Genomic DNA, 26,632 nt, shown 5'->3' with positions numbered 1-26,632 from the left:
TTACCGTGTTATGTGTATTTGGGAGCCGAAATCTATGCAGCTCCTAGCACTGGCCGGGTGAAGGCCATACACAGTTTACAAAGGATAAACATGAAAGAGCTCTAGTGTGTAGCTAGCTGTGGGTGTTCCCCAATTAAATGGGTAGCATGAAGTGTGTTCTGTTTTACACTTTGTGTAAAGAGGGTGGGGGTTATTTACAGTATGAAAAATACACCATCTTAGACAGTATAGTTGATAGGTGCCCAAGTGTTCTGTGTAAAATGTTCCCGAGTCTTCCCATCTCATGTTGGTGCTGTGGAGATGCACCAGGATCCCCCTTTCATATTTGGTGGACTTGTCCTAAGCTCCGGGAGTTCTGGAATACAATTATTCAGATCACCAAGGTGGTTGTTGGAGAGTGGGCACCATCTGACCAAGGTCCCTGTTTGTTTTACCTAATAGACTTACCAATCTCCAGTTATAAGAAGTCTCTACTCAAACACTTGTTAATGCAGCAAAAGCCGTAATCCCGTTATATATAGGCCAATAGTGGTTACCTTCCAATTCCAATCTCATGGTCCTCTATGCCCAATAACAACTCAATCGATGTTTGGTTGGACCAACATCATACACTGGGCTCCTGGTGTCCACACATGGTGTAATATGACGCCAATTGCACAATATCAGACATGACCAGCTTGTGTGTGTAATTTACACCCCTTTCACACTGCCAGCAATAACCCAGGTTATTTCACGTGAACACGCAGTAATCCATATTATTGTGCAGTGTGAAAGGACCCAGTTGAAATAACCTGGGTGGAGCGACCTGGAATTTCAACCCAGGTGATTAGCAGGGTTGAACACGGGTTCAACGTGACTCGCGGTGCAGTGTGAACAGGTAACCCAGGTCGATGCGACCCGGGTCCCGTTCACAGCATAGGAAAAAACGCAGCTTGGAGGGGACCTCATCTCCAAGAGCCGGCACAGGATGTGACGGCGGTATAGTCATCGACTAGCCAATGAACCGGGTCAGGCCGCATGTCTGAAAGGGGTCTCACCCGGACTGGATCCGTGTAGAAAATCCTGAGCGGCCTGGGAATGCGGTGTGAAAGGGGTATTACAATTAATTTTTTTTTAAATGTGTATAAAAAACATCTGGTAATGTGCTCCCCAAAAATTTTATTTACCTACATAAAACTAGGTAACAATGACAGTGGGCACAATTTCCAAATATAATGAAGCAATTTTTTGAAGAAATGAGCACTTACCATTGCAATAAAGCGCCCGATGAAGCAGAAGTAGGACAGGTGATCAGGATTAATGGTGGAGGCCGGGTTGATTTGCAGACAATAATTGCTTTTACCAGCGTATTCAAACAAACAATACATCGGATTTAGCACTTCATGGGAAAGCAGGAAAAACCATTCTCTGAAAAAAAAAAATAAACATGATTTATTGTGTATAAATCACAGCATTTTACCAATTGTATAACTATATAATAAAATGGAAACTAAAACAGCCCAATGTTTATACAGCCCTGTGCAAATTAACAGAAGGTACCACATACTCACCCAGGTATTATGAATCAAAAAATGTAATGGTGAAATACCGGGCGATACTGTGTTTACACTCCATGTGATACGGAAACACTTGTGTCCATCGAATAACATTCAAATACTCCTTGTGTAGTATATTTGTACACTCAAATTATTATATCAGATGTATAGAAAACAAACAATACAATAAAAAAACAAATATAGTGCAGTAGTGATTTTTTTCTTTCTCCAAACAAGTCACCACATAGGGTGAATCCAATGGGACTTAACCAACTCATACAACGCCTCCCGTTTCTTTGAATTCCGATATGACGGTACACCTAAGTAGTCATATATCTGCGCTAGGATTCATTCTACATGTGTTTTATGTTTTTGATTTTGCAAGTGGAACATGCAATAAGCAAAGTTTTAAGTACAGAGGGAATTAATCCTGATTTGTGCGGGCAGACGGACAGTATGGAATCTGAGAACATAGGAGGAGTTTTTATTGAACCTCTGATAGAGCGATAATTTAGAAAAAGCGATCATCCTGCATTGAGTAAGTGCAATACCTCTAGTCTATAGGGGTGTCTATAGGGGTTCATTTCTGATTTTCTCCCTGGAGGCTTTTGGAATTTCTAATACAATAATTATTTGGAAAAAGAAAAACATCATGGGTGTTTATTCCTATTGAATTAACAGACTATTTTGCTTTTTGTAGGCTGGCTTGTTTTGTCTGAGAAAATGTATGTGATGAATACTTTTTATTTGTATCAAATGATGGTTATTATTCGTATGTGAAAATATTTTAAACCGACAAGCAAAAAACCCTTATAAACAGAACGGCGTGAAAGTGTGGTTGTTATATTAGAATAATAAGGGAAAAAAAAAAAAAAAAAGACAGCTGTAATCTATAAACTAGAGATGTGCGGTTTGGTCCTCCAGAAATCCGAATCCACCCGAATTTCGTGAATGCAGGTAAATCCGAGTCGCGGTTCTGATCTCCTGAGGAGATCCAGGTAAAATCGGGTCGCGGTTCAGATCTTTTTGCTGTTCGGAATTTGGATTTTAAATCAGAATTTCGGGTTTCGGGTTTTGAATTGCATAAACTACACAATTTTAGCTGTTTTTAAAATGTATCTTTTTTTAAAAAAAAAATCCAGATCCAAAACCAACACTTGAGGGTGGTTTTGCAAAACCAAAAGCACAGGGGTCGGCGCACATCCCTACTATAAACAACATGACAAGGTGACAAGAAAAAGACTAACTAGAACTTTTGGTTGTCAAATTGTTGCAGAATGTAAGAACCAAAGTACACCCGAGCCAGACCATGTAGTTTAGTTATACCACCAGAGGCACAGCTATGATTGGAGACTGGTGGGGCATGCAGGCCGCTAACATAGCCACAGGTTACCTCTACCTCCATTTCCCCTTAGCCAAGGTCAGCCTGAACTGTCAGAGGAGAGCGCCCTGTGCTGTCTCCCAATGCTGCCAGGACCCCATAGTGCTAGAGGCACGTCACCACACAACCAACAACCCATGTGTGCCCTTGCCATGCTTCTTCAGCCCCGCCCTTCATAAAGGATGCGCCCGAGAGTCTCCGCAGAGAGACAGACCTTATATGCAGGAGAGAGCCTACACATCTGCTATGGCACTACCGCTACAAGTAGGCACATACCCTACAGCCACCACCATCCACATATTATACTATTTATCTCATATATATATATATATATGTATATATATATATATATATATATATACACGCACACATATATATATATATATACACACATACACACACATATATATATATATATATATATACACGCACACATATATATATATATATATATATATATATACACACATACATACATACACTTACATACATACATATATATATTTTACACACACAACGGCACTGGATTAAAAAATCACTAAATGACCCATGGCTAGATGGAGCAACGTTCAGTGCCTTTAATCAGCGCTTTTATCAAGCTTATAATGAATAAAAGCGCTAATTAAAAGGTGTTGAAACGTCGCTGCATCTAGCTATTAGTCTTTGGTGATTTTTTTTATCCGGAGTGCCGCCGTTGGAATTGGTATGTGACAGTGCACCTTTATCATGAAGGTTCATTGAGGAGGGCACCCGGTCCAGTTGATATCCTTACCACTGAGTGCCGGATCATGGACACACACACACACACACACACATATATATATAAACACACAGGTGTGTGCTTCCCATTATGGGTACACCAACTGCATTATCCCATACATTCCTAACTGGATCTGTTACATCTACCATATATATGCCTGTATTCTGTACCTGTTGTATATACCACTATTAACAGTGTTATTCTGCAGCCTGTTCTGCCTGGTTAATAAACTGAAAATCTGGTTAAGTGATTCATCGTATGGACCAGGGCCAGATTAATGGGGAGGGATGGGGGGGCCACGCCCACCAGGGGTTAAAGTCAGCCAGAACGGGAGACCGAACCAGTTCCTTCTCCAGCCCACCGCCACAGGGAGGCTCCATTTGCAGGGCACCCGCTGAGATTTTGTTACCAGCGGGCGCCAGGCTCCCTCCCCGCAGCGCCAGCTGGTGGCTGGAGCATACTCCTGAGCTCCGGCTTCCGCAGTGTGCAGTGCACTATGGGAGAGACGTCATTACTACTATAGGGAGCACTGCATAAAGGGGTACTACCACTGTGGGCACTGCATCAGGGGCACCACTACTGTGGGCACTGCATAAGGGGCACCACTACTGGGGGGCATGGCATAATGGGCACTTCCACTACTGGGGGCACTGCATAAGGGGCACCACTACTGGGGGCATTGTATAAGGGGCACTACTACTGTGGGTATTATGTGTATAAGGGGCACCACTACTGTGGGCATTTTGTATAAGGTGCACTACTGTGGGCATTGTGTCTAAGGGGCACTACTGTGGGCACTGTGTCTAAGGGTCACTACTGTGGGCATTGTGTATAAGGGTCACTACTGTGGGCATTGTGTATAAGGGGCACTACTGTGGGCATTGTGTATAAGGGGCACTACTGTGGGCATTGTGTAAAAAGGGCACTGCAGTGTGTCATAACATGAACAAGTGACACTACTGTGTGGTGTAATGTGGCTCAGGGCACTATGTGCAGTGTAATGTGGATACAATTGCGCAACTGGTGAGTAATATTTCATATGGGTGCCTATACTGTATGTGTGGGTTTTTTTTCCTGTGGGTGTATATTATGTGTTTTTTTCGTGTGTGCGCCTGTTTTATTTTTTCATGTGGAGCCCATGGGCCCCATTTCACAAGGAGACATAATACCTTTAGCACTCGCCAAAGAGGTTATATCCTCCTTTCAAAATTTTACCAAACTTAGCTTGTCGCTGCTTGTCATGTACCGCTTACGAGCAATACGGTCCCCATTGCGCATACCCCCATTTCGTCCATAGTTAATAGGGGCCCCCCACATGTTTGTTGCCCTGGGGCCCCCACAGACCTTAATCCGGCCCTGGTATAAACTGACCTCCATCACATACCCCTGGCACCTATATAAACATCTATAGGACCTCCCAATATGGACCACGCACAATATGTGAGATAGAGGCCACTCATGGAGCCTGCAAGTGTTTATATCATGCCAGTATACATGTAAAGTTTTTTTCCCAGATAGGACTTATTGTATTTTTATTTATTTTTTTTAACTACAGTCAAGAAAATTAAATGTACAGATATTACAGGAGGACACCAGGCGAACACTTTTTTTTTTGGTACCTACTTACACACATTGAATTCAGCCCACCAACATATACAGCAGTTTGTAATACCAATGGTCTTCAAGCTTTATATGAGTCATGAAGAATACATTTAAAAGATTACTATGTGCTATTTTCCTTTAAATGTTTTCATATACATTATTGATTATTTTTATTCATATAAAGCACTAGTTGCTGACATCCAAACAGTTAGTTACAGCAAAACAAAATCATGCTGGAACACTAGGAGGCGCTGTATGACAACTGCTCGCCTCATGTCCTAGTGTCTCCCCTCCTGCAGAGAAACCCAATGCACAGCAATCTGGCAGTGTCTAGCCCCATCACTGTGCATTACTACAATATATTGTATTTGGTCTAGTGGCCGCAGAGTGTACACATCCTTCATGTCTGTCTTTTAACATTACTATTTAGCACAATGCTACTGTCCATGGCAGTATGAAAAGTGTCATATGGTTAGACCAAGAAATACCCAACAGAGACACAAATAAACTAGTTACCTGGCCAAACCGCCATAATCCAAACCTTCTTCTCCTCTGAACATAACATATAAGCGTCTTCTTAAATCATAAGGCTTCAATGCCATAATCTATACAGGGAGAGAGGAAAATGAAGCATCGGCCATCTGACTTGAGTACATATCCACCATATACATTTTGATCACTGAACCAACACATTTTATTAAAAAAAGGACAACCCTTCTAAGTCCACCGGCTATCTGGTGCCGACTCCCTCTGCGCTCCTCGGCACTGGCAGACAAAGTCTGGTCTTTAGCACAGATACGGTAAATGGATAAAGCAGTGGTTCCCAAACTGTGCCCCGTGGCACCTTGGGGTGCCTCGGGACACTTGCAGGGGTGCGTAAGGTTGGTGGTCCAGCACCAAATCAAATTATTTATGGTCAATGTAATGTACATATGTGGACAAACAGAAGCGCAAACCTGTCCAACACCACATAACTGACCCTAAGGATGACAGGTCTGCACAATTTACTTCTCTTTACTACTGCACTACATTTTTTTTCTGAATAACAAACTTAGGGGTGCCGTGAAAACGATGCTGATACTCTAGGGCACCGTGATTCAAAAAAGTTTCTGAACCACTGGGATAAAGCATTAATGGGTGGACTGATGTGTAAGGGCTTGCATGGTGTGAAAATAGGCAATCAATCACTGTCTCCAAATGACTGTGGCCTCACCAAGCAAATGACAGAAATGGTTTTACCCAAAATGCTTTTCTCCTGTAGCAGGACTAAAGCTGCGCAGTGTCTCCTCTTCCACCACCTTCGCTATCCAACTTACCGGAGAAGTACAGTAGAAGCTTACCTGTTGAAAAGAGTCTTCAAATAGTGTCTGCCGGGACACCGTTATCTTCACATGGCTTGGCAACGCGTTAGACTGCAAAGAAGTGTATAGAAAAGTAAGAACCTCAGGTCTAGTGAGAGGGAGACAGACCGTTCCTATGTAGTCCGCACTCCCCTCCAGCAGCACATACTAGGTTTATCCTCTAGTCCAGTGATTCCCAACCTCGGTTCTCAAGGCACTCTAACTGTCCAGGTTTTAGTTCTATCCACGCTTGAGCACAGATGGTAAGTCAAAATAACTGAGGCACTAATTAAGACACCTGTGCTCAAGTATGGCTATCCTTAAAACCTGGACTGTTAGTGTTCCTTGAGGACTGTGGCTGGCAAGCCCTGCTCTAGCCTCATACAATATTTTTGCATTATTCCATTGTAAAACCACCTTTAAAAATGATTACCTGACACAAGTAGCGGAAATGAGCAAGCTTCCACCGAAAACTCCGTTCGTAGGCAATCTGAGGACCTTTTGTCCTAAGGCCACAAAACAAACAGAAATGTAATTAGTGATGTGACTTTTAAAAGTCATTCCATTTTCATTTAATAAACTATGCAATATTTTAGTATTGTACACATTATTTTGGTCATTTAGCCAGACCCATCACGCAAGATCTACTTTACAGATAGGTTTAAAAAGTCAAGTAAAAGAACCCTTGTGTATATCCCCAAGTAAACACGTTTCAAAGAAACATTAATATGCATTGCTATGCATTCACTAGAAGCCAACAACATCCACCAGTGCAACAACGGGCTGTGGGTCTGATTCAGAGCCGCTCGTAAGCGGGCGCTCGTTCGCTTCGAGCGATGTTCGCACATCTGCGCATGCGTATGGGTTGTAATGCGCATGTGCCAACCAGTCAGTGCGGTCGGAAATCGTGTGCTCGCAAAATAGCGAATGCCTGCTAATTTGAGTGACAGGATGAGGCGTTTGTGGGTGGTAACAGGGGAAGGTGCTTGAAAACGGGGAGTGGAGATCCGAACGCAGGCGTGCCAAACGGTCAAAACGGGCGTTTTAAGGGTGTGCATAATTAACAAAGAAGCGTCATCGACCACGTCACTTGGTTGTCTTTTAGCCTGAACTGCTCGCATGATTGCGGTAGGAAAATGCTACCACAAGAATAGCGAGCAGTTCATACGCCTTTCGATGTACTCGATTAACGGAGATGACGTATGATGCAAGCGGCCAAGGGGCGTCTTTACAAAATAGCGAGCGCATGTTTCAGACGCTCGCTCAGACAGAGGCGTCAACAGACCGCAAAGAGCGAGCGCTCAATTTAAATAGCCGGCCCCTTTTTCAGAACGAGCGTCCGCAAATAGCGTCCGGCTCTGAATCAGGCCCTGTGTTCCCATAAATGCTGATTTAGTCCAAAAACGTTCTATTATAGCTGCATGCTTCAGTGATGGTGCCCGTCCATCAGACGGAACAAGCTCCAGGTGTATAAATGATCACTATGTACCCTGCACTCTAATGCATGAGTACTGCTACCATATAACATTTGGCTATACAGATCAGATCTTCTAAAGCAGTGCTTCTCAAACTCAGTCTTCAGGACCCCACACAGGTCACGTTTTGCAGGTCACCCAGCAAGTGTACAGGTGTATTCATTACTCATTGACACATTTTAAAATATCTACAAGTAGAGCTAATTATTTCACTTGTGATTATGTGAGGAGACTTGGAAAACATGCACTGTTTAGTGTCCTGAGGACCAAGGTTTGAGAACCTGTATTCTAAAGCATGATTGTCAAAATCTGAGATCTAAGGGAGAAGATGGAAAAGGCAGGTACTTGTATAATAATGCTGTAATACATTATTGTAAAAATAAATGATAGGTTCTCTTCCAATAAATCTTACTGATCACAACTTTGTTTTGGGAGCAAGGTCGGCTTAGTCTGTCTTTTGTCCATATATAAAGACTGACCAGGAGAGTATAGTATGACGTTCTTGATTTTAGAATAAACACAAATGAAATAACCAAAGACAGTATCATCATAAAAGATTTAAAAAAAAAAAAAAAATAATATACAGCTGAGCCTTATATAGAGTGGAACCACTGATTTACCCTGGCCATTACCAGATGTTAACTCTGTGTGTTTTTGTGATATGTGGCATTAGTTAAGTTACAAAATTGGCATTGTGTAGCTTGTGTGGGACTAGCTTTACGAAGCTCCTCTCCTGTACATTTTATGAATGCTGGATTTATGTTAGATCAGACTTTTTAAGCGGACCATACATCTACGGCCCCCGATTCTCCGTTCCGCTATCTGATGTGCCGATCAGTGGCCGTGGACGATTGGCGACCTGTCGGCAGATCGGGGTAAAACAGCATGTTAATAATCCCCGACAGATTCCCCCGACCCCCTGACATTACAAATTAGCCACCCAGCAATAGAAGCTCTGTCTTCCCTGAGCAGCAGAGGAGCAAGACCTCTAGTATAAGAATATTCAAGACCTCTGACAGCGCTTCAGTCACTAGCCCATGACTGCACTTACCAGGGTTTGTGCAGAGTTAGTTGTAGGCATGTTTTGTGGCTTATTTTACAAATTGTTGAACAAATAGCACTTATGAATCCTTGCGTGAAGGGGTAGGAGGCCTGGATGAAAGTGGGTGAGAGTGTGTGTTCAAACACAAAGTGTCCAATGCTGCACATGCATCTGTGTGGAGGCCGATTGCTTGTGGGTGCATGAACCCTGCTGTGAGTTGCAAACCGATGATGGTGTCCGGCTGTCGCACCTGATAGGATGAATGTGTCTAAATCCCTCTCAATGGTTCTATTATGTTCAAAATAACGCTGCTGTGATCATTGCACAGGATTACAGTGATCAGTGATCCGTTTGCAGTGATAAAACATACAGTCAGCTTGTAAAGGGGGAAGGCTACTGATATGTTTATTATTTTCTACATGCTCCCTGTGAAATTATTACCTACAAATGATACTGTACTGTAATGCGTATGCACTTTAATCTATAAATGTCACCATTCCTATCATATTCCAGGGGCATCAGCTCCTGTTTTCTGGAGTATGGAGGCATATATTGTATGCCAAGCTGGATGCATATCATGTTTGTATACAGCTCTACATGCAGAAAACATTTTTGCTTTCTGGAGCGCTTTGTATGTTTGTGATTAAACGCAACTTCTGTCTGACTCAGCATAAGCTCCACTAAGGGAAAAACAATGAGTATACAGAACAACGCAGACCGAGCGACCGATTTGATAAGCATACACATTTAGCAATGAGTCACTGCATATATCTGGCCAGACATCACAACTGGGCCAGCATTTCAATTTGCCTTTCTGAAAGATATAGCGCATCTGACGTGCTGCACGGCCGATACAATGTATCTGTGGACGACGTCACAGATATATAGTGTGTGTACACACGAGCTGACGCACTGTACGATATATATTGCATAGAGTGTACCCAAGCATTACTATCCCCTCTTCGCAAACTCTAATCAGGCCATACACTACAACGTATCGTGGGCCGAATTTAATTTGGAGCGAAAAGTCTGAGGCTGGACTTTTCGCCGTCATTGGAGGTTTTGGGTGCGAAAAAAGTATTGCGCGCGTCCCGGCGTGTTCAATTTGAAATCGGTGAAAACGGAACTTGGCAAATTCAAAATCAGCGAAAAGTCCTGTCAGATTTTGGGAAATCAGCCCGACACCCCCCAAAAGATGCTCTGACATGGGGGATCACTCTGCATACACCTGAATAGCCCAGCTGAAGGTATTTGAGGTTTTTAAATGGTCTCAATCGGAGCTATAAAGTGTTTTTAATAGGGTTGTGAAATTTGGAGTACATGAAAATGGGTGCTAGCATATTGTAAAGTTGCTAAAATGAAGTTTTAAAAAACGTGAAAAATCCACCTGCCGCAACTAGTTGCAATAAAAAAAAAACACCTGGGGCATACTTGGGGACCCCCCTGGAGTCTATTTCGCTAGTTTTTAAGTTTGTCCCCCAACTTTGTTTTTTTTTCATCCCCAAAACGAAAGTACTTTTTTGGGGTATCCTGAAGTCATGTCATGGATAGGGCCTATCCATGACAGAAAAATTGAACGACTGAACGTTATATCGTTCAAATTTATCTGCTAATGCAGTGATTCCCAACCTCGTCCTCAAGGCACACTGACAGTCCTGGTTTTAGTGATATCCATGCTAAAGCACAGATGGTTAAATCAAAATAACTGAGGTACTAATTAAAGTCACCTGTGCTCAAGTATGGCTATCCTTAAAACCTGGACTGTTAGTGTGCCTTGAGGACCGTGGTTGGGAACCCCTGCGCTAATGGATAGGCCCCTTAAGAGCAACTTTATAATAACTTTTTAAATAAATTAAAAAAAAGTTAACTTGGCCTATGCATACTTTTTTATTTAATTTTACCTAGTGCTCTCCTCTCCTAAAAGTATTTTAAATAGATGGGATGCACACAATGTATGCCTGTACACTTCCTGCCACGTCCCACGCACAGCAGGTAATGGTGTCTGCAAATGTCTCTCTCATCACTGCACTATAGTAAAGCGTAGCTGGAGACAGATAGACACAGTATATATTATATAACAGAATGGTTTCTGTTTGGTTCAGATTGTCATTTATTTTTATGGAATTTCATTATTTCATCAGTTTTATTGTGGCGACTCAGCATTAACTCACGGTTGTTATATTATAAGTATATTGCCAGATGTCTTCATAAAAGACACAAGTAGTTATCAATTGTCATTAGTTATTCTTATTTACCCGTATAGGTGAGCTTATTATAGTTACAGAAATCAATTCCTTGGTGTCTAACGGCTCTATTTACTACAATCCGCATACTGAATGCGGATTGTAGTGTGATATTACCGAGTGAATTCGCATTGCAAATTCAGGCAATATCACAGGGATTTACTATAAATCCCTTGCAGGGACAGAGCTTGCGATAAAGCTCTGTCCCTGCGGATCCCATCCGCACTCTAGTCGCGGTATTTTCGAAAAAAATACCGCGACATAGAGCCCGCGCATGCGCCGACCCACCGTCGCTGCTACCCCCCACCGACGCTAAGCCCCGCCCCCCGTGACCCCCCCCCTCCCTTCATTACACTTACCTGCATCCTCCTGGCCTCCGGTGATCTTCTCCGGGCTTCCCGATCAGGTGATCTCCCATACTGCACTGGGGCCCGATCACCTGATGACCGGGCAGCAGTGCACTGTGGGAGACCAGCTGACCGGAGAGGAGCCATCACCGGAGGCCCGATCACCGGTCCCTGGATTCAGGTAAGGAAAAAAAAAATATTTCAATTTTTTTCTTCTTTTTTTTACAGCAATCAGCTTGCGGTCTGTTTAGACCACACAGCTGATTACTGGTACCGGCTCCCGCCTCTGCTCTCCCCGTTAGAGCAGAGTGGGAGCCCGGTAACCGGGGGAGACCCTGGATAACGCCACTTCCAGGTGGCGTTATTATCACAGGGCTTCCCCCGGTATTTTTTTACAATTTATTTTTAGTAACTATGGTCGGATCACATTTCCCATTACAATTATGGGAAATACGATCTGCTTTACTAAAAATAAGTGATAATTAGGGGTTGGAGTAGAATTTTACTAATTCTACTCCAATTGCCCTGTAATAACTACAGGTGAAACTAAAATAATGTCAAAAGGGTGTGAAAACACCCTTTTTCACTTTATTTTAGTAAAAATAATGTTAATAAATAGAGCCCTAAGGGAGAAAGTTATCAAATTTTGGTGAGAGATAAAGTGGAGAGGTTGTCAATAGCAACCAATCGGCTTCTAATGGTCCCTTTTCTTGCACCACCTGTAAAATGACAGAAGCTGATAAATGATAAATCTCCCCTTAGGTTACTCAGATGTTCCATTACTAGATGACTAACCCCTACTCTTTGACTACTAGTTTACCAAGATCAAATCAGTGTTAATTGGATATTCGTGCAGAATTGTGCAATTCTATTTTTTGTTTTACATCCTAGTTCTACATATTTGTGGACTTTATATGCTGCCAAAAATTAAATAAAAAAACTGTCAGATTTCAATAAAAGGAAGTTTGTGCCAGTTTTCAAATAGAGTGCAGATGAAAATGTCAGTGTGAAGCAAAGCAGCCGATGGAATGAGCCAAACAGAAAGAATAAAATGTTTTACAGACAGCAAATGAAGAGATATACACGTGCTCTATGTATATTCTTCACAATAAAACATAGCGTGGATAAACTGGTTGCCTATCTTCTTTCTCCTTGACATGTGTACTGTAAGTGCATGACACACTTATATAGATGTGCACAGAAACAGTTGTTACGTGTTAGGCCAGGAATACACAAGTGTAGTTATGGCAGTGAACACATTACATTACTCGACAAGAGCAAGTACACGACTTATTGCTGCGAGAGAAGTCATGCAGTGCTGTTATACAGTAGCAGGTCACAGATGACCTTTAAAAACAAAATAGTCAGCGACTAAACTGCTTGCCTAAAAAAAAAAATAGCAATGAATAATTTGCGCTCTGATCATTTTTGATGTTGAAAAAAAAAATAAAACAAAAACACTTGTGTGTTCCTAACTTTTGTGTTTAGACTATTTATGAACACTAGGGGGTAAATTTACTAAAGCGAGAGTTTTTAGAAGAGTGTTTTAAAAGCGATGTTGCCCATAGCAACCAATCAGATTCTACTTATCATTTAACTAGCACCTTCTAGAAGATAATAGCCAGAATCTGATTGGTTGCTATGGGCAACATCACTTTTAAAACTTTCTTCTAAAAACTCTCACTTTAGTAAATTTACCCCTAGATGTATTCCAGTTTGGACATGACTGGTGATCATACTTCCCAGTACTTACACTGATGACTTTCCAGTCCGGGGGTCATTGAAAGTAGTGGTCTTTGTGTTGTGATCTACAAAGTACTTTACTCCCTCTCTTGTGTACCGGATTTCCCAGCCCTCTGGTAAAGGGTCCTCATTTTGTAAACTGTGGGGAGGGAGCAACCATTAATAGGTAGCCTTTCTCAACACAACAAAATAATAATACACAAACTATACGCTGCCTTTATCTCCTAATAATTATATTAGAAGAATGTACCATTGCTTATACATATGTATACAAAACTAAACATTTTAAATATTAATATTCACTACTATTATTATTCAGTATTATTATCATATAGTTTTATAGCGCTAACATTTTCCATCGCGCTTTCCAATTGATATGTTCCCAAAGAAATTAAACGGAATTCTAATTTGGTAAATAGAGAAAAACCTGTATACTAATAATAACCCATTTATTTTATTTTTTTTTTACAAACATTTATAGAGCAAACATCTTAGGATACTAGGCTTCACACTACTCAAACGAAAAAATAATACAAAAAAAAAATCCATCCAGCATTACATGTATGCATTATGGAACATACGGGAAACTGCTGCTTTTCTACAATATGGGGTAACCTGTGGAATTTTTGTGGGAGCAAATGTTGCACAGTATAGTAACTTAAGAGCAGCTAGTAAGGTCTTAGTAGAAGGTTCAAGGTAAAGCAGCACAGTTTCAAATATATCCAAGGATATTCCCACTTAGGACAATGACTGCATTTTTCTTTGAGAATAACCAGCCCATGTGGCTCCAGCAGCTAATATGGTAATAAGGCAGGTCAGCATGCTAATCTGCTACCCCCAGCTCTAGGACAGCAGACCTAATCAGCGAGAAGCAATGGCGTGGAACAGGCCGCTGGCGGAGAGTAGAAAAAGCTGCTCAGTACACATCTGTATCTCTCGAAGGCCAACTTTTTGTATACGACAGGCCCTCTTTAACCATAAACCGCTAAATGCATATTTAAATCAAAAATGTATATCACATAATGTGGTTTGTATATTAGATCAGATATGCTCATCTTTATATTGCACACCGGGTGAAGGCAGCCTTATTCAGAGCTAAACTTCATGAGAAAGAGGGGTATGAATTCACTATAAACTGTTGATATCCCTGCACACAATTGCCTCATGCCTCGTGCCTTAGTGATGCGGTGAATGACAAATAATCATTATAGTTCTCCCTGCTACTATATAAGTAGCAGAGTCTGCAGGCTAGCCATGTCTCAGTTGTTATATGCCACTGCCTGTTCCTGTGGTTATACCAATGACAATAGGAATGTTTTGTTTCACTAGGTGTACAGAAGTATGTGAAATGTTGGCGTTTGATAACTAAATGACACCACCTCTTTTCCTGAACTGAAACATGGAATGAAGCAATGTGATGGGACAATTCTATCACACAACACAGGGCGAGAAGTAATTCGATGACATTCTTACCCTTGAGTTCGAGGATCTTCCCATTGAGTTGTTTTTGTATTATGGTTCACGAAATACACTCGATCTGTAGAGTCCACTCTTCTTTCTAGAAAACAGAGATGTCGTCTTGCCGCATGCCCGTATTTCAGAGATGTTCATAAATACCACTGTAACACTCTCTTACCCCAACCTGGTGGCAACGGTCCCAGTGGATCATTCTCTGCTGATAACATTGAAGCCTAAAATTGAACATCATAAACATTGCAATCAGAAATGTGTGGTTCAGATTCAAGTCAATCCAATATATTAGAATTTTACATAAATAAATTGAGAATCGGACTTCTCGCTCCACAGATCTGGAAAGAAGGCAAAACATTTTCCCCGTGATTTCAGTTTTTGAGATTTGGCTGCGGCCAACCCAGGTTTCTGACTTTTTGGGATATCAGAAGCACAAATGCAAATTCCAGCCACCCATGCACAGATCACATGGTATTATACCAATTAGTCAGTGAGCAATAAATGCTGGACTACTCCGAAAGAGACAGCGGAGGTCACTGGTGGTCAATGATATGGAGGGAACTGCAATGCTATAAGCAGGGTCAACATTTCTAGTCTGTAAGAAGGTTTAAGCAATGCAGGTTTATGTAAAGATAGATAAAGAAACAAAAAGTTATATATGTCTATATAGCATGTCTTTACTACATGTAATGTGAGAAATGGTGTTTGCACAAATAGGAAATCACTCAAATAATAGAATGTTATCTATAAATACTAAAGATTGAATGTATGTAAATACGTATGCATGTAAAAGGTTGGAAATGACATGTTTCTATGTAGGAATTTTTAGGTTAGCATTTTCCACCACATTTAAATTTTTTGGGGTGGAATCCCAAGCCAAAACACAAGTCTGTTCTTGCTAAATCCAACACACAAGGATAGCGTTGTAGAAAAAACCAAACAAGACACAAAATGTTCCCTCTTTTTCAGCAAAGTTCCACTGACAAAGGCCAGGATGGACTAAACCTTCCATGGCCATGATCTGTGGACAACCCCTTTTAAAAATGAAAATGTATTATCATCATTAAAGAAGGTCTTAGAATATTGCAGAACAGGTTGAACATGTATTTGCAGATTGGTTATTTCATTTGTTCTGTTCTTAAATCATTCTTTTGTTATTTGGGAATTCACTATTAATATCTAGAACGTTTCATGGTCAATGTATTACCATTTGCCAATACACTGCGTTTAACCCTAAATTTTATATATACACTGTATATATATTTGCCAATACACTGCGTTTAACCTCTAAACTTTATATATATATATATATATATTTTTTTTTTTCATTAAAGTGTATAAATCAAATTTTTATAGACACACACAATATACACAAAAAACCTTACACTCATCTAGCAGTCATGTCCACATTTAAAACTACAACCATCTCCAATCATTGCACTATGCGCATTACTGGTTTCATTGCTCGCTTTAAGCAAAACCAAAGCTAACGAGATTAACACATCTAGATTAACGGTACCCGAATCACAAATGGCATCATTCCTCCCGATCAGGTTAATGAATAAGCTGACCGCTGTAATAACGTCATATAAAGTGTAAAACTGAAGAGAATGACTCTGTACAAATACAGATGGTAGTTACCGAATAGAGGTATCGCTGGTTGAACTGCTGCATAGCTCCCTGGAGTTGATTGCGCTGCGACTGCCACTGCTCAAAATTTCGGACAGACTCCATGGTAGGCCTCTGCCATGTCGTAGTCCGGGTGTTATGGTCAACATAGTAAACTCTTCCACGGTCGTCAACCCTTCTTTCCCAACTGTAACACACAAAATGTTTAGCATTTTAGGGCATTTCTCTATGCGCGCATTGTAAAAAACTTGTTCTCTCTTCTCCAGAGGTAAAAGAATGTTCAATAAACATCTGAAAAGTTTAAGATCAGAATCAGTGCACACTTAATAGGCTTTGATAATGTGTATTAAATGCATTAAAATGGCTTTGGTATGAACAAGGCCTTAGGTGTATTTGACAAGGGTTAGAGCATTCGTACTTCAAAACTGTATCACAGAGATGCAGGAGATGAAGTGAATGAGCTTAAAACTCTCAGGACCAATCTTAGTTCTGTAAAATGTAACTTGTGTAAAAGAATAAAACTACTCAAGTGTGGTCACATTAAATCTAAAAGAGTCATACGCAACGCCCACTCCTTATACCCCATGCCTGCAGGAAGCACATCACTTACATTTAACCAAGCCCTACAGGATAGAAGAGGGAAGAATGGAGGAGGAGGAGGAGGAGAAAAACATGAGACAAACTGAACAAAGGCAAATAGTATAAAATGAAAAAACAGTCAGCCCCCCCATCACCAATGGACTTTAACAAACACATTTAAAGCATAAAAATTAACTTTCCTTGGTCACCTTCAATGCGGCATCCCTAGAAGCAAACACCATAACCTGTAGAATCTGTTGATGTATGAACAGATGACCATCTAACAAACCTACACAGCTGCTCAACTGACGCCGATCTGATAGAATATGCCAAGAAAATTTTTGGAACAGACTGCCCAAACCAATTGAAAGCCTGATGAATGGTGAGTGTAATACACCTAGCTATGAGCTTGGATACCGACCACCCCCTTTTTCTGTGCATCGCAAAGGACCAAGAGATCATCTGTCTTGTTGACATGACTTGTCCTCCAAACTAAAGCCCTATTCAGGAGTCCTGTTTATTTGTACAACTACGAAGGTCCAAAGTCAAAAACCATCACATGATTAATGTGAAAATGGGAGGCCACAACTGGATAACAAGACGGACAGCGCAATCCTCTAAAAAAAAAAAAAAAAATATGAGAAAAAAAGGCATCTCTGAAACTCCCTTAGCTGATGAATTGACCAAAAAGAAAAACAGGTGAGGAACTTTATCTCCACCGAATATAAAGCTCAGAGAGAGGATTCTGCAAGGCATGCAACATCATAATAAGATCTCAGGGAGCTATATGCTCTATAATAGGGGTGGGCAATAAGTGGCCCCCCTGATGTTGTAGAACTATACATCCCAGCATGCCCTGCAACAGTTTTGCTATTTGGCCATGCTAAAACTGTTGCACTGAAGTGCCTTCTTTTACCATCAGCTCCTGAGTTCCACCTTGCACGGGACTGCCTACACAAGCAGCAGCCTACAGTGCTGTCATGAGCTGACAAAGGTACTGCCCGCAAAGCTGCCAGAACAAACAGACACATAGTGTCACTTACACGCAGTGCTACTGCAGCTTGGCTTTGAGTTGCTGCAGTCAATGGAGCCCTGCATGTGGAGGATTCGATATTTGCAGTCTGCCTGTGATGGGACTGGGTGAGATTCCAAATGTGAACAGACAATTTGTGATTTTTTTTCCATCGAGGGTTTGGACATGGAGTTTATGGGTCACTGAATTATAGCTGTTTTATACATTTCTTCCAAAGCATATTGTTTTATATGTATTTTCTGATCCTATAAATTGCTGCTATATTAATGATACTGTATTGCTTTTTTAATATACTATAAATCATATTATAAACTTGGCACCTTGATCTTTTTTATGCCATATCCAATATATTTGGTCAAGATTATATATTTATATATTAGCGCAAAACTTTTCTTTCTTAGACCTTAAGTTCTACATTGAATTTGACTACCCTGAGCTGGGTTGTTCAAGGACTTCAAGTTCACATTGAGACGAAAGAAGTTCTCTGGTTTCCGCACTAGGAATAAATTGGAGTAAAAGCCAAACCTCTTGTCTGTCTGCAACTGGAATGACAACCTCTAGTAGAGTAAACACATAGCCAGATAAGTTTCTTTGTCTCAGGGGGATGCAGTTGAAATACCGGTGTGCAGGATGCCAGCGCGCAGAATGCAGGTGCTGGAGTCACAACACCAGTCAGAATCCCGGCACTGGCATCCTGACGGTAAGTACTGGAGTTAGGGGGAGATTTAGGCACTGGGGGGGGAGGGGGGGCTAGAATACATACCAAACAGATATCGGTATCCTAACCCTGTCGGGATTCTGACTTTCGGGATACCGAGGGCCGGCATCCCATACCGAACCCATCTCGGTAGAGGCCTGTGGTGAAACAAAATTAGGAGAGAAGCCAGGTGTATTTAGGACATATTCCCAGCTCTAAACAAATCTCACCCATGAGGCTGTAGAGAAATCAGACTGATGTCCACCACAGGAGATCCTGCTAACTGCCTCTACCCAAGCCTGTTGAACGCTCTGTAGATCCAAACACTGGGCAGAGGACTGACCTCGAAAAGACTTGCTCCTCTCTCCACAAGTGGGACAAAAGGACCAAAACCTGGAACCCCCATGTCTGAAGTCATTAACCAATGACCTTATCCAGCTATGGAACAACCAAGATCCCAAAATAAAAAGGACATGATTCCAGCATCTTCTTAGCCCCCATATCTGCTTCCGAGAAGTTGAACCACAGTTTATGATGTGCAGAGAATTAATAATGGCTAAATTCTTGCAACAGCATGACTGTCATCCAAAGCCTCATCACCCAGGAACTTTAGGGTACCATAATTACCCATTAAAAGCCATAATAGTCTTAAGGGAGGCCCCAACAATGAGAAAAAAGGATTTTGATTATTCCAGATAATCAAAGATTAGAATGTGAATTCTGAAGGAAATAGCTAATTTCTACTTCCCTGATTGTCAGTGCTGCAGCAATGAGGAAGACTATCCTACCTTGAGCAGTCTGCTGAGTGGTCTTTGGACAGCAGGAGTCTTCCACTGCTGCTATAAAGTGGAAATGAAGCAGAGTGCAATTATTTGGAAAACATGCAAGACAGGACAAGACACCACTACTGCCAGAAATAGTTATGAACAGATATGACTTCCAAGCAAGCCTCACGATATGTCAAGCAGCGTTCTAGAAGAATGCCAAAATCCTGCACTCTCCGGCTATGGCAGCCACAAGAGAAAGAATGTCTTAGAGCAGACCATGTCAAAAGGAGGCAGAGGGACATGATCAGCCATCAGCAAGTCTTGTAGATACACCAGAAAAGCAGAAGCTTACAGGGAAGAGGAGAACAACAAATGTAGACTCCAAACCTCTGTTTTCAAAGTCCTGCTTCCCCAAACTACCTAGAAGGAGTGTGAGAGCCAGTAGTGAGAGAGGAAAGCCCACATTGGAGACAGTCTGTGTGAGGAAGGCACTAGATTCCATAGGTGTCAGGGTGAAACGGAGAAGAGAGAGACCCTGTAAACAAGAATAAAATAATAAACTGGACATATGATATACCCGTGGCCCTGACACAAAGAGCTCTGGAGGAGGAGGCTTAGAGAAGTTAGTATTAGTATTTAGCCAAATGCCTGTGTCCTGTGTGAGAAACCCCATTTTATAAAACTCTTTGAAGTGTCAAAGTGTAGGATTCTATTTGCTTGCTATACGCTGAGCATTCACAGCTTCATGCTCTCCATCCAATGAACAGATTGAAAAAAACCTGGATCACAGACAAATGGGTGACTACATTATTCCAAAAACAAAACAGAGTGTTGGCCTCTATATTTATATTTGGATTCAAAGGATTATAAAGGCAGAACAGTTTATTAAAGATTAGATTAGTAAAACAAATTCTGTGTTGAGAAAGTTGTATTGAAGTGAAGCTATAGATGACCATTATATTTCCAAGGAATTCCCTTTGGCTGAAGCTGGGGAAGAGACGGTATAGTAAGGTCAGAGGCACCTATTAACAGAACAATTTAATAAAAAAATAAAAAAAATAAAAACTACAGACCGGAATGTTCAGTGAACATAAAAAGCAAAAAACTTTTGCTCACAAAATGGAGAAGGTATGCGATGAAATAGAGCCAACAAGTAGTTAAGAGATCCAGGCTCCAGGACATAGCCCTCCAATCGTTAAAGCACGCAGTGTAATGCCATTATATTCCAGCTGTTAAATGAACGGCTCCCTGTCAGTGCTTAGTAAGAGTCATCCATCACCTGACTCTCAGCCAGCAATGGCCATAGACAGCTGCTCACCACTGCCCCTCCAGTGTGGGGAAAGAGAAGCAGAACAGATAGTTGTTGCACCTCCAGAGTGATGTCTCATGCCGAACAACGGTCTGTGGTTACGACACAGAAAACGCTCACTTGAGGCAATAATGATCCGGTCCTCTCTCTGTGGGTCTGATCGGAGGAACGGAGGATAGCAGCATAAAGATGCTTTCCAGCACATACTCCCTATTCCTAGCACACAGTAAGTGCTCTGCTGCCTGTCAGCAGGTGTAGATGTCAGCAGAAGTTAATGAAACATATAAAAATAAATAACCTGATCTAAAATAATAATGTAGACAATATAGAGGAGCGCCTAGCTCCTTTGGGTATTTAGAAAAACTGACTCAAGGCTAGGATATATAGAGGGACAGGAGCCAGGATGTCAGTGAGAATGTCTTAAAGTGCCCAAGCTCCCATAGCCACCTCTATATAGTATGTTCCATTCTCTTTACGGACCAAATGCTCTCCTACAATGGTAGCTAAGAAGATTCCGTTATTCCAGGAGGTGGTTATGTGGTATCTCACAGAATTCATGGTATGACATAAGAGTCTTTATGTAATTGCTTATTTATAAATACTTCTTTATATAGAAGTATATTCCATCACACTTTACAATTGGGAACAAAACCTTAATAAGAAGAGACAGAGAGAGAGGTAAGGGGGCCCTGCTCACAATCTTACACTCTATAGGCGTCTCTGAGTTGCTTTGGCATGTCTGGGAGAGGCCATTAGGGCAAAGACTATGAAAGGAACTGAAGCATGGAGACACATGCAATATTAAATATGAGGCAATGAACAGCCTTCCACAGCAGAGTTAATCTTGGACACACCCATAAGATGTGAGGCAAAAATGTAATCGGGAGGGGACTAAGTGATAATGCAAATAGCCCTTCATTTTGTTCACCCAAACGTGCACACAAGTGGCGGATGAGGCAATGGTAATTCTGGTGTATGACCACATATAGAGATCCAGGGTCTCCTCCATGTCACTTACACTAGGCCATGACCCTCTATAAATGGGCTCCCAATGGAGAGAAGTTGCCAATGGATGGAGGAAGCCACTGGCAGTGTGACTTGTGCATTGTCTGCAGGGGAGGGATTAGACCTCAGTTATGCTTGCTTTAGAAGTGAGGCCATTAAAAATATTGAAATAGAGAAACATTTGGGATATTCGGGATGTATTAGTCTTGAATAGAAAGGGAAGAACCAATATGGACGAAATTCCCTGTGAGGAACAAAATGTCATGTCGGAAAGAGAAAGATTTGTGATTGAAATCAGGGGGGAAAGTCAGGATAAATGTAGAGGCAGTAAAGCTATAGACCAGAGTTTCCCATTCACGGTCCTCAAGGCACCCTAACAGTCCAGGTTTTAAGGATCTCCATGCTTGACCACAGGTGACTTGATTAGTACCTCAGTCAATTTGATTTAACCACCTGTGCTCAACCATGGATATATCTAAAACCTGAACTGTTGGGGAGCCTTGAGGGCCGCGTTTTAATGACTTATGGGAGAATCAGGGCCAGTGCTACCATTAGGCAGCTGCCTGGGATGCCATTGAGGGCGCAAAGGACAAAAATGAAGGATGTCTCAGACATCCTTATGCTGGTTAAATAGAACATGAGCTGCGGTTCCTATAAGCTACAGCTGCCGTGCTTTTCCCCTGCTCTGATGCTGTTCAACATGCACTTCCAGTGTTTAAGTCAAAAGGAGTGTGACCGAAGCAACGAAACCATGAGGAGCTATTCAAAAATCTTAATGGTGTCTGGTATGTAAAATCGGCTGCTCTTTACACTGCACTCTCCATTTACATTCACTTCAAAGTTATTTTCCACATATGTACATATTCAATTAGTGCAATACTATTAAAGGATGAATTATTTATTTACTAACAATTACTTAATTTGCATTTATAGCACCAGTATATCATTTATCTATTACCATTTACATAATTTACGTAATATAATACTTAAAATAATTATCTTGCGGGGACATGGGCTGCAATAAGAGCCCGTCCCAGCTGAAGGCAGAACAGTAGCGCGAAGCTAAATCAAACCAATGGTAGCTGCTCTGGTCCTTGTTTGTGTTAGGGGCTGGAGAAGTTGGAATGGGGGGGGGGGCAGTTGGAGGGAGATTTGCCTAGGGCACCGGGACATCTTACACCCTCCCTTGCGAGAATGCTACTGTTAAGTTCAATTTTAATTCATTGCCCCTGCAGAAAATAAGAATCAGAAGTCATATTAGTGGGTGCAGGTTTCATTGCTACCCAAACTCTAGAACCGTGAGAAGAGTGCCACCGAACACACTGAGCCGGAAGATTTTGTTCTCATCCACAGGCATCTGCCTCCTAGATGTACTTTGTCAGTTTGTGCTGCAAGACCTTTTGTGGGAACCTCAATTTGAAAGCACCAGGAACATGTATTATTATTATCGTTTATTTATATGGCACCACAAGTGTTCCGCAGCGCCTTACAAGGTACATAACCAAGAAGTGACTTACAGTAAAATACAATACAATGAAGGACAAGGACATGGATAATATACATTGATACATAGGTGGCCATAACACCCAATTAAGCAACAAAGCATAGGCACCAAGTGTTAGGTGTCCTAGTGGTGAGTAAGACGTAGATGAACATAAAGTAAGGAGAAGCACAAGAGGTTAGAGGGCCCTGCTCGCAAGAGCTTACATTCTCAATGTATAAAGCAGTCTTGACAGAGCGTTTATTCTAACTGCAATGGCACGCCCGGTCCATGAAATAAACATATAGTTCCATTTATGAAGGAGGTTTTCTATATACAGAGAAGGGGTCGTTAGTTCGTCTAAGCATTTTATTAAGCAGTTCATTACATTAGTGTTATACTTGAATTTGTTTGTGCTTTTTCAATTTGACAATCATTTAGTATTTTTAAGTCTATGGGTTAAGCTTCCTGAACACTGTTAAATTGATTTTATCGCAAGAGCTTACCCAGGTGGCAAAGGCTGTGGCCGTTCCCATGTTGTAGTCCTTGTGTTGTGATCAACGTAATAGGTTCTACCATGAGGATCCTTCCTCTGTTCCCATCTATAAACAAAAAATGTTAATGGGTCTTCATAGTACATTACATAAAGGCAATATAAAAACAGATGTGCAAATCTAAACAGTAGGTTATAAAACCTAGTGACAAGGACTCAGAGTGCTGCGTGAACGGTAATTATTACTTTTTTCATACATAGCCTCACTTTGTTTCTTTGATAGGTGAACAAAGGGGAGGTGTGTTCTCACACAGTGATTATTTATCTCTACAGAGAGACAATAGAACAGAGCATACAAGCTATTTACCAAGTGAAAATAGGTCACACTTTTTTCCCCAACAGGGACTGTAGTGTTACATACAAGGGGATAGTTTACCTTATTATGTACTTTTATTCACAAAATTAAGAGCCAGTAAAGTAAACAAGAAAAAGAAATCAGGACTACATTAAATTAAAAAGATTCCGCAATCATCTGGGTCCTGAAATAAGTCAAGACTTAATAAGGAGATCATATAGCATTGATATAATTAAAAGCACTGTGTATATCTTATATTTCCCATCTATCACAGAACATGTACCTGGGCCTATATACTGAACAATTGGAGAGGGGCACATCAACACTAATTACTTATCTTGTTAGATTTCAGAGAACGGTTGCTGAGCTACACTTGGTGACCAATATGTATATAGAAACAATATATTTTGTACAATGCCAAACACAATTCTAGTCTAGACCGCACAAAAAAATAATAATAATAATCTAAATCAATGGTTTGCCATAAGCTTTACTTGTCACAATACTGAACATATAACTAAGGTTCTATCAAAGCGAAAAGACAGAATAGAATTAAATATAAGTATTCTAAAGCAAAAAAAAATTCTTTAATTTAACATTTTCTTTTTACAGGATTAATTTACAGTAGAAAATGTGTACATCCCTGATTTAGATTCGTAATGGAATATGTTTATATTCCATCACTCGTCTAAATCAGGGATGTACACAAAGTAAATGAGGAGTATGGTATTAGAGACATATTGATAATAAAGTGGTGTAAACATTTACACAAAATAAAATGATAAATTAAAGCTATGCATATGTGTTTACCCGAGTAATGGTCCCTGTGAACTTAAATATATAAATCACAGGCAAGTGTGACAAGTATTTAGGGATCTAGAGAGAACATAGAATTACCACTTGGAAACGTCCTGCATTAGAACAGGCAAATGACAAATTGTGAGAAGATAATGTGAGCTCTCCCCGCACTGCAGACACTGCTGTATTAGATGTGACAGCACGCTGTTCTCAGATCGTTAGCAGGATACAAAAGCTAAAACCAGCCGCATACCCAGGTGGCAAAGGCTCTGCAGTGTTGATGGACTGCGGTCTCACAGGATCCACTGAGGCATTAACAGACGATTGCCTGGGCTTCACGTATTCAGGACTTGCGCAGTCAGCAGCCGGTGATGGTACAGAGTCCGTAGCCCTTACAGGTTCAGACGCAATAATGGTAGCAGATGTGGAAAGTGCTGGTACGTCTGTTATGTCACTCGAAGAGTCCATGCAATCTGATATAAGGGAACCTGCAGGGGCCGTGTCAGCTTCATCGCAGGACATGCTATTGGCTTCTGATGCAGCACTGGTGCCATTAACTGCAAGGGAACAATAATACATGTCAGGAGCATGTGGGGGCATAAAGCTTCAGTTACATTACATGTAAGACGGAAAGTGTGTGCACGCAACTTATAATTGTTACTTTTGTTTTAGGGTTACACCTGTATTGCTGACTACTAAGACAGTATGTCCGGCTTGTGGCCCATGGGTCAGGGCATGCTGGGATTTGTAGTCTACTTACAGGATTTCAAGTTATTTTGTATTTTTCTTTCAATCAAATGGGGGATACTGCAACTATGGGGTATAGGACAATGGTCCAGGAGCGCGTTAAATTTAGCAGAAATTAAAGAGCTTCTCCCCCTCTATATCACCTCCTTCGCAGAGGGGAAACTCCCACTTTATGTATATGTCCTAGGAGTAAGGGCATGCCCGCACAAGCTGCCTAAGGAAGCTTCCTTTATATTTAATTGTATTATTTGCTTTCGTTTACAGGCTCTGCTATCATCCAGACGAAGATGTCTGCAGTGAAGGCAGGGGCAGAGTTAGAGCCACGACCGACTGATCACCTACTTCCTCTTTCCCAGGATCTCATTAGGAAGGCTACCGGATGTGAAATCTGGTCACTACCAAGAAGGGTACCGGCCAAGAGACCCAGTGCAGCTATTGCAGACACACACAAGGGTGCTGGTAATACACCTTCTGAAAGGTTGCTTAATATAGGTTAACCTATAGCAGCAGTGTCATTCAACACAATTCTCTCCTCAGGAGATTGAGGAGAGAATTGGGCTCCCGAGAGGCAATCTTTTTGCCCTGCTTCCCAGAAGACCAGTGGTGAAAATCCCCTTGGGGTGTATTTTCAGATAGTCTAGGATTTAGCCTTGCTCCATTATTGCACTCATCCAGGGGTTAGAGATGGATCTGGAATAAACCAGGTGGAGGAGAAGGCAAGAGCCCACCAAAAGAACTCCCTTTGGTGCCCATTATGCAATTATATATAAGTTGGTTTGGATAGTAGTCATTTGGTCAACCA

At 41.3% G+C, this 26,632-nt stretch overlaps 1 protein-coding gene across 2 annotated transcripts in view; it reads right to left on the bottom strand.

The window, feature by feature from the left end:
* The window catches only part of WWP1 (WW domain containing E3 ubiquitin protein ligase 1), a 163,579-nt gene that overhangs the window by 14,931 nt on the left and 122,016 nt on the right, over positions 1–26,632 (bottom strand). For both annotated transcript variants that reach the window (XM_088471404.1, XM_088471405.1), the window contains exons 8-17: positions 25,337–25,640; positions 23,944–24,039; positions 16,580–16,754; positions 15,105–15,159; positions 14,942–15,026; positions 13,479–13,607; positions 7,052–7,124; positions 6,619–6,690; positions 5,795–5,883; positions 1,248–1,407 (exon numbers count right to left, since the gene is read on the bottom strand). In XM_088471404.1, the coding sequence (XP_088327530.1) occupies positions 1,248–1,407; positions 5,795–5,883; positions 6,619–6,690; positions 7,052–7,124; positions 13,479–13,607; positions 14,942–15,026; positions 15,105–15,159; positions 16,580–16,754; positions 23,944–24,039; positions 25,337–25,640 (1,238 nt within the window). The remainder of the gene's footprint in view (positions 1–1,247; positions 1,408–5,794; positions 5,884–6,618; positions 6,691–7,051; positions 7,125–13,478; positions 13,608–14,941; positions 15,027–15,104; positions 15,160–16,579; positions 16,755–23,943; positions 24,040–25,336; positions 25,641–26,632) is intronic.

Source organism: Taudactylus pleione, unplaced genomic scaffold, assembly GCF_031769625.1.
Source record: "Taudactylus pleione unplaced genomic scaffold, aTauple2 ptg000114l, whole genome shotgun sequence".
NCBI lineage: Eukaryota > Metazoa > Chordata > Amphibia > Anura > Myobatrachidae > Taudactylus > Taudactylus pleione.
The sequence above is the reverse complement of the archived record's forward strand: the minus strand, read 5'-3'. Positions and strand labels throughout refer to the sequence as shown.